This window comes from Mastomys coucha, unplaced genomic scaffold (genome assembly GCF_008632895.1).
Source record: "Mastomys coucha isolate ucsf_1 unplaced genomic scaffold, UCSF_Mcou_1 pScaffold19, whole genome shotgun sequence".
NCBI classification, from domain to species: domain Eukaryota; kingdom Metazoa; phylum Chordata; class Mammalia; order Rodentia; family Muridae; genus Mastomys; species Mastomys coucha.
This window is the reverse complement of record NW_022196901.1, coordinates 13880193-13889166: the sequence shown is the minus strand read 5'-3', so window position 1 is coordinate 13889166 and position 8974 is coordinate 13880193. Positions and strand designations below refer to the sequence as shown.

At 40.3% G+C, this 8974-nt stretch overlaps 1 protein-coding gene across 8 annotated transcripts in view; it reads right to left on the bottom strand.

Moving 5' to 3' along the window:
- Magi2 (membrane associated guanylate kinase, WW and PDZ domain containing 2) overlaps positions 1 to 8711 on the bottom strand; it is a 1461753-nt gene extending 1453042 nt beyond the window's left edge. For 2 of the 8 annotated variants that reach the window (XM_031380053.1, XM_031380052.1), the window contains exon 1: positions 7836 to 8711. In XM_031380053.1, the coding sequence (XP_031235913.1) occupies positions 7836 to 8136 (301 nt within the window). In that variant the 5' untranslated portion in view covers positions 8137 to 8711. The remainder of the gene's footprint in view (positions 1 to 7835) is intronic. The other 6 variants (XM_031380051.1, XM_031380055.1, XM_031380058.1 and 3 more) reach the window with 4 other exon arrangements.
- Positions 8712 to 8974: the final 263 nt, after the last annotated feature.

Sequence of the window (8974 nt, the reverse complement as noted above, 5' to 3'; positions counted from 1 at the left end):
CCGTAGCAGACTTGTTACAAAGACAGGATTAGAATTATCTGTGCTCAGTATGCTTTTAGAAAGGAACCAAGCTGTTTGGAAGGGTTCAGTAATGCTTTAAGCCTAAGCACTTGCTAGTTTCTCAAGAAACTTTGTCCAATAAAAGAATGCTTTATCATTACAGTGTGGAGTACAAGGAATGGCAAACTCAGGCTTGAGCAGAATCAAGGTGGAACATGAGACAGTTCAAATCTAAAACTTTTCATGCTTGAAAACAGCTAATCAGATTTTAATCCGCTTAGTATGTTGCTAGGTTAATCTGTGGGTTTCTGGCACAAGTTACCATTGTACACATAAGTGTATCCCAAATAAATCAGTCCCTCCTTATGGATGCCATTGCAAACTATTAGGATATACAATACAGCTCATCTTTAAAATGAATGTTAAGTGCTAACAATAAAATCACTTTGGGAATAATATTTTCTCCTAGTTCTCTATGATTGATTTAGTGACATTTTGTTGTATAAATAGCATTTGTGCTGTCCTTGGTCCATGGTAATTCCATGTACAATTTGGGAAACATGAGTTCTTTTTTAAACATCTGAAAACAAAGTGTCAATGAAAGGTATTCAATTTTTTTTTCATTCAACAGTTTTTCTTCCTGGTAGTTCACAATAATCCTTTAAAAACATCCATGTCTATTTAAGAAAAATTTTGTGATCAAGAAATTTTCTACAAATTATGCAATTAGTAGTGTCAATATAGACAAAGGCTTTTTTTTTTTTTAGCTTATACATCAAGCTTATTTAAATGCTTTCATACACATATGTATTACTATTGGACACAGTAACTGTTATGGTTCGGATAGTGTAATTTTTTTTAAATAAAATAAGTTTACATGACACAAAACCTCCATGTAATTCATGTAACACATATATGAATAATATAATTTCCTAGGTAGATAAAGCCATTTATTCATAATATTTTAAGTAAATTCCATAACATCTTCAAAATATTACCCTGATGGGCTACAGAAAAGGAGCTATTGGATGTCATTGGTGTTTATTCAGTAGTCAAGGAAGAAAACTTTAAGTTTATCCCAGAGTGTCTAAAATGCTCAAAACTGCATATCAAACCTAACTTTATATTTTAAACTTATTAAAGAACTATGTTCACAACTCTGTTACGAGTGTTAGCTAAATGCCAATCAATTTCCATAATGGAAGGCACTTTGGCTAATTTTCTATGATGACGCGAACATTGAATAAGCGTGTCCAGCAGATACATATCCATATGCAGGTAACTGGCCTTCATATTTATGGTTCTATCAGTAAATTATCTGTCTAACATGGTTTATTTTAAATCAAGGGAAAGATCATGTCATCATTTCTTGAAGACGAAAGGGAGAAAGTTGAGGTTTAAAATGAGAAGTGACAGTACTAAGAAATACTAAGAAAGCTGCAAGACCCTGTTACCTGTGGTTGAGTGAGATTAATACCACCACCACTGCTGGGACTAACTTAAGCAGTGCTAAAGTCACTGGAGTACTCTCCATAGAGATATTGTGGCTTTGATCATCTTTTGTAACATTGGTTCACACAGGCATTTGCCTATGCTGTGGTACAGCCACTGTTACAACTGTAATGTGCTGGAGTTGGTGTAATTTCCTGTGTTACCTATTGCCACTCATTAATTCGGTTTCATTATAGCTCCTCCTGAACAGAAACTTGATTTGTCGCTATGAAGTAAAAGTTTCACTTACAATATGACCTGTTTAGCTACTGTGGTGTTTAAGAATAATATATATATACATATACATATATATATGTATACATATATATAATACACATATATATATGTATATATGTATATGTGTATTATATATATATATATATATATATATATATATATTTACACAAAATGAATCCCATGATTTCTATTCCTGTCAAAATTAGGGCAAAAGTTTCATTATATTTGCCAATATTTTAAGGAGGAAAAAGATATGCTTAGAAGAGGGTATTCTAAAGGGTGAAAACAAGCTCTGTCCAAAGGAGTGGTTCACAACCTGTGGATCACAATCCCTTTGGTGGTCAAGTGACCCTTTTAGAAGGGCCACCTAAGACCATCAGAAAATGCAAATATTAATACTATGATTCGTAACAGTACCAACATTATAGTTATGAGGTAGCAATAAAAATAATTTTTTGTTTGGAGATCGCCAGCACATGAGGAACTGTATTTAAGTGTCACAGCATTAGTAAGGCTGACAACTGGTCTAAAAACTAAAAGAAGAAATCTTTATAAGTGAAGTTACTTTTTAATGGTGGAAGAGTATGTCATTGCATTTAATGGCAACAATCATCAAAAAAACACTTTTTATAAAAACAGAATTTATTGTACAGAAAACACTGTCGCTAATTTAATTTTGCACTTATGATCAATTAGACATTAGTATTTTTCTTTTTCTTGTCCCCATCTAATTAATCACAGTTAAGAGTAAAATGTGTTGAAACCTTGGGTAGGAAAGATGGCTCAGCAGTTCAGAGCACTTGCTGCTCTTGAAGAGGACACATGTTTGATTTGCAGGAACCATGCCAGGAAGCTCACAACTGCCTGCAATGCTAGGTCCTCCACTAGCATTTGAACTTACTTGCACCTGCTCATGCACACACACACACACACACACACACACACACTTAATTTAAAATACTGTAAAATATCTTGAAGGTTAAAAGTAACGAGAGTGCCTCAAAATGACCCAAATGTTTAGAATAAGATTTACTAATATTTACATAGTGCTTACTACCTGCAAGCCACGATATGATTTACGTGTGTACCTTAGCTAATGATTATTGGCAAGGCGGGAGCTAGCATACAAAGTCTTACACACAAGGAGGAGTAATTCCAGTAGATGACATTCCAAGATGTCATCAATAGTGCTCTTGGGTGTCAAAGCCAGGTAAGCAGCAAGGACAACCAGTGAGGCAGCAAGGAAGACAGCACAGCTCACTACTGCCTCTCCCACTTCCTAAGGGAAGTGTTGCCAGCAGGCTCTGCTCTGCATTCCAAACTCATTGTTTGAACTGCAAGCAAGAAGAAATGTCAAATGTGTAAACTTTTTTTTTTCTCATTATGAAAGTGAATGTGTGAGTTTCAAGCAACTAAAACTGAAACTGAGTGTAGTGGAGGTGTAAAAACATAAAACAAAAACAACAAACAAAAAACCAACAGCAACAAAAAACCTAACCAAACAACAACAAAAACAAACAACAAACAAACAAACAACAACAACAAAAAGCATACATATGTAAGTGTTCAGAGCAGAAATGGCAACACTTACAATCTTCAGCTGGCATTTGACCTGAAGATTATTGTCTTTCAAAGCAAACGCATGGGAAAAGGGAATGCTCATGCTTAACATTCAATGCCATGACATTAAAAATAGTAAAACAAAACAAAAGCTAAACAAAGAAAGAAAGAAACACACAAAACTATCTACAGACAGTGGAAAACCACAGTGGTATCCTTCATGAACTCTGCTTAAGCAGAGTTGTTTAATTGTTTATTAATCAACATTTTCCTGACATAGTTATAGTCAGTAATGTGGATATGACTCAATAGCAGGGCACTTGTAAAGCACATAGATGGCCCTGGATTTGAACCCCAGCACTGGACAAATATTAGGCTGATTGGCATATTAAAGCACTCATATTATTTTTGAATAAAAAACCCATATAACTCAAATTCTATGGAATAAAATCAATTTTTACTGGCAAAAAAATTGACATACTTTGCATTTCCCTCTCTAAAATGAAGGGCAGTGTGGAAGTCTAACACATGATATTAGCCTGAAGTCAGTGAAGAAGAAAGTGTGACTCTTAATAAATGTGAATCTTCTTCTCTTTGAAGGTGCCCTTTAAGGAGCAATAGAAAAAAAGAATGGTGTAGATCTTGTCTAAAAGTGAAGTTCAAAGGCTTTTAATGGCCCATCTTCCACATGGCAAGAATTATAAAAGTTTTTGTCTCTTATTTTCCACTTTGAGATATTAAATGAGAAAATGTATCCGGGCTATGTAGGTCCCTGTGTAGTCTGAGAGGCATCAGGAGCCGTAGCTTAAGGAATATAGGACAGGAACATGACAGTCTGTGTAACTGGCTGCTCTGAACTTTAGCAGCAAAGTTAAAAGGAAAAGGCAAAGAAAAGAACCGTTAACACTTCAACTTGTATCTCAGGACCACCCAAGCGGCCCTCTTCACAGGGTCTTATGGAAAAATGAGAACAATACAACATTGCTGACTTATAATTAAATCTATTGGTAGGAAAAGATTCTTATAAACAAAAAGAACGGTTTAGAAAATCAACAGGATATCATCAATAAATAGAAATGGTATTTTTTCATATAGAATTCGTTCTGTAGATTAAAAGATGATGAAATAAAGAGAAACCTGTTGAAATGTGTTGAAAAGTTGTGAGGTTTTTTGTTGTTGTTGTTTGGTTTTTTAATGGGTTTGAAGGTATTTAAGTAGTTCAGAAAAACTAAACACCTGTTTTCTTTAGTACTCCTTAAAATATTAGTTTCTCACTTTTGTTAAAAATTAGGATAATTATAAAGCTATAATAACTATAATGTAAAATTAGCCCCAAAACAATTAAAAGTTGGGTAAATATTGCAATTTATTTAGGGTATATTTTGCTAGTGCTTTCTATCATACATATCTCCCATTTCTACCAAAATCTCCCCAAGTCTTTGCTATAATTATACATGTAGTTTCTGCATAATGTCCAACATTTAACTAAACTTTTAAAGTCAATCTCATCAAAATTTAAAAAAAATCCACCTTCCTAGAAATCCATGTTTATGTTCTCTGCCTATATGTTTTTCTTTTCTTTTTTCCCTGTTTCTCACCAGAAATAGAACTACTAAGCCAAGAGCTTCTACCCAATTTTCAAACAAGTACAAACCCTAATGAAACCCAACAATCATGGACTCTATGTTTACTGTCTGGCAATTTTCACTTACTCATAATTATAATTAAATGAATCTAATCACCACTGATAAAAGATCAATTTCATAAGATAATATATAGTAATCACCACATTTAAATAAACATACATTATAGATTTTCCCAAAGCTATTAATTAATTAATTAATTAATCTATATCTGTCTATTTAATTCAGTAGATGAATGTCTATAATTGGACACTTGGAGACTGACAGACTAAGGGTTAACAAAAACTGTGAAAAGATTTTCACCTAAATATCTCAGTCCATAAAAATAAGTTTCCTGAATCTGAACAGGTATATTCTTCCAAACAAAATACAAGCAAGCAGCTGATTGATCAGGATCAACGTTAGCTAAAATCAAGGCTGGGCAGGGATCAGCCTCTGTGGATCTTTCTGCTTCTTTGTCAAGGTCCAGAATAAGGGAAACCTCATATTATAATATCGCTCACAGCTGTGTTCTGCTAGAGATTTTGCTTCCCCAAGGGAAAGATTTTCCAAATTCGCCCTACTTTTATCGTGAGCATTATCACAGAATAGGCAAAAAATCCCATTTCTTATCTCAGATTCTCAATTTGCACAACTTTTATGCCTTCACTTTTCCAATGTCTTTCTATGATTTCATTCATAGTTCTAGATGATATTTTCTTCTAATTATTAATTTTATTAATACTTAAAATTACTAGCAAACACTTATCATTTATGAATATTAAAGTTAGCCAACATCTATCTCAAGATGTAGCCATCAGAATGGCTTTCCTTTGGGAGCACCAATATTTTTCCACCAAATAATGGTATGGGTCAATTGTAGTAGATTGGACCCTAACCTTGAACTTCACATTTGTTATCTCTTGCTATAATGCAGTATCCTAATATAAAATGTAGCAACACAACTTTCTGAATTTGAGTTCAAAGTATTTCACTTTGGAAAACACTAGGGTGCTAACCCACAGTAGGACAATCGCCATGGAAATGTATTAGCTTGGGCTGGTGAGGCTGACCCCAGGAAAACTTCTCACCAAGGCTGATTTCCCTCCACAGAGCAGTAGGGGAGAAACAATTCTCAAGGCTGTTTTCTGATTTCCATATCACACAGTGTGCATGGCCATCCACCCATCCATAAACCATCAAATCCATAAGCAAACAAATATTTTAAGAGCATTAACTTTTGCAGTTGTTTTCCTTTGCGAACACCAATATTTTCCCACCAAATAATGGTATGGGTCAATTGTACTAGATTGGACCCTAACCTTGAACTTCACATTTGTTATCTCTTGCTATAATGCAGAATCCTAATATAAAATGTAGCAACACAACTTTCTGAATTTGAGTTCAAAGGATTTCACTTTGGAAAATACTAGGGCACTAATCCACCTTCAGTGCCATATAATACTGCATGTTTACATTAGATGGTCTAAAATGATATATGATGAATACTCAATAAATTCCACTGAAGATGTTTTCTTCCTTGACAGCTTAGCTTTAGAGAAGTTTATGAATCTTTGTTTTCTCTTGTTTACTTTGGAAACTTATTTATTTATTTATTTTGCAGGTTAATTGTATGCTGAAAAACAACTGCTTTATAGTATTTCTTTATAATGGATCACAGCATGAATAGCAACTCAGAATATACAGATACTCAGAATTTCAACACTGGCAAGACAAAGTAACAATAGACAACATACTGTCATACCAATAGTGCTGGTGTGTGTGAGACACATCTGTCCCGTCTACCTGTGCCACCCAGGAAACTGCATTACCACCAGAGGAAATCAAAGGCATGCTACATTTGTACAATAAAGTCTCCTCTAATGAAACTTTTATCTCAGGACCACAATTTTATTTCAAGCAAAGACATTTTTCACCAAGATTCCAATCTCTCTAAATTCACTTCACAGCCTGGAAGAGGCTCATCAAAAGCCAAGTTAGAACACAGGAAAACTGGGCTGTGACCAGCTTGCATCTCTGTCCACCTCTATGCCACAAACACGCCCCCATGTCTGCAGCTAGAGGAGAGCCCAACCACAGAGAAATCCTAGTCAATAAGAAAATCCTACTCAATGAAGAATACTTGGGGGAACCCTTGTAATGCTGCAGTCTGCCTCCCCTTCAACACTAGAAAGCTCTCCCAGCTCCCTGCTTCTTCATCTCTGCCCCTCCTCCTGCCTGCTGGCCAGGGGCGATCTCTAGGGTTAGTCAGTCTGCACGTGACTCACGGTGCCCACATGACATGACCATGGGCGGGGGAGAAATACCGAGAGGATTGAAGCAGGGAAAAAGTTACTGAACACTGATCAAAGCGTCCAAACCAATTTGTCCCTTTCCTTCCTCTCCAGCCAGGAGCTCAGAGATCCCTAGGGAAAGGCTATGGACCAAGGTGTCTCCAGATTAGTTCTGGATATACTGCAAGCGGTCTCCACTTGCCCCAGTGCTCAGAGCTTCTCCCAATCTCTCTAGTGACACCTCTGCACCTCAAGTTGCTCCATCTTCCTTTCTTCCTCCTCCCTTGCTTTCTTTCTTTCCCGAAAGCTCTGTGTCCACTGTGGGCATGCCACTGACGCACATTCTATTTGGTCCTAAAGCTCAGAGGAGGTCAGACAAGGCCAAGCATCTTACAAAGGGGAGGGTCCAACTAGGCAAACTAAGTTGCTTCCTACACTACCACCTGGCTTAGCCGGCCAACCAGCCCCCTGCCCCGGTCCCACTAATGCTCCGAACAGTTACTGGTGCTCTCTGGACCCCACCCCGCGGTGGCGCAGCATACACCCATCCAACACCCGCGCCCACCCTATCGATGCCCTCCCCACGCCGGGGTCCCACCACCAGGCAGAGCACCGAACAAGCTGTGCTCACCTTGCTTGACACACTTGAGCCGGAGGGGGTCCTTGCAGTGTTTGATCACGGCCAGAACGTCCCTGATGGTGAGCCCCGCCACGGGGGTCTCGTTCACCTCCAGCAGCAGCTCCTCGGACACCAACTTGCTGCCGCTTTCATAGGCCACCTTGCCCGGCTTCACCTCCCCCAGGTAGGGGAACTGTCCGTTTTCGGCGCCCCCCTTCAGTTCAAAGCCCAGCTGGCCCTCCGGGTTCCTGCCAATGACACTCTCGTGGACTTTGCTAGTCCAGTGGCTTTTCTTTTTCAAGCTTTTGGACATGGCAGTAGGGTGAGTCGCCCCAGTTCCTGAGGGTCCTTTGGAAAGGAGGGTCTGGGAGTCAAAATCGGGATGGAGGAGCAAGGGGGCCAAGGGAAGAGGGTGGCAGACTTTGCCTTTCTCTCCCTCTGCTCCGCGCTTTCCCTCTTCTTTGGATGGAGTGTGGCGGAGGAAGGGGGAGGATGAGAGGGACGGCTGGGTAGAGGTAGGAGAGCTTGGGTGAGGTTGTGCTGTCCCTTGAATGACACTCAAGGCTTTGGCCCCGCAGCGGAGGAAGCTGTGGTGGCGTTGGCGGCGTTAGCGGCGGTGGCGGCGGCCGAGCCAGCGCGAGCAGTGGCCGAGCTGGTGAGCGGGTGGCGTGGGGGTGGGGAGGAGAGTAGGGATGCCGGGGGCCACTCCTGCGTGCTGCGAGTGGGGAGCGCGCGCGCGCTCGCCGGCCTCTGTGTTGTTAGCCGATATCCATGGCAGCTGCAGTGGCAGCGGTAGGGAGCGCGTGTGTGTGCGCGTGTGCGCGTGTGTGCCTGTGTACTAGTTGTACTGTACTGGCAGGATGCGAGCGGGCGGCGGGGAGGAGGGGAGGGTTGGAGGATGCGAGCCGAGGGAGGAGGCGCGCGCACCGAGCGGAGCGCCAGGGAGGGCTTCGCCGCCGTCTCCCTCCCTCCGCGGCTTGACCCGGTAGTGAAGGCGCCGGGAGAGGCAGGCCCGGGGCCGCCCCGCAGCCTGCGGGAGGAGGCGGGAGCCGGGAAGGAGGGGAGCGGAGGCCCGGCGTGGGCAGGCCGGCGAGAAGAGCTTGGATCCCTGGGTGGGCCTGTCTTCAGCTTCCCCGTGAGCTGGGCTGCTC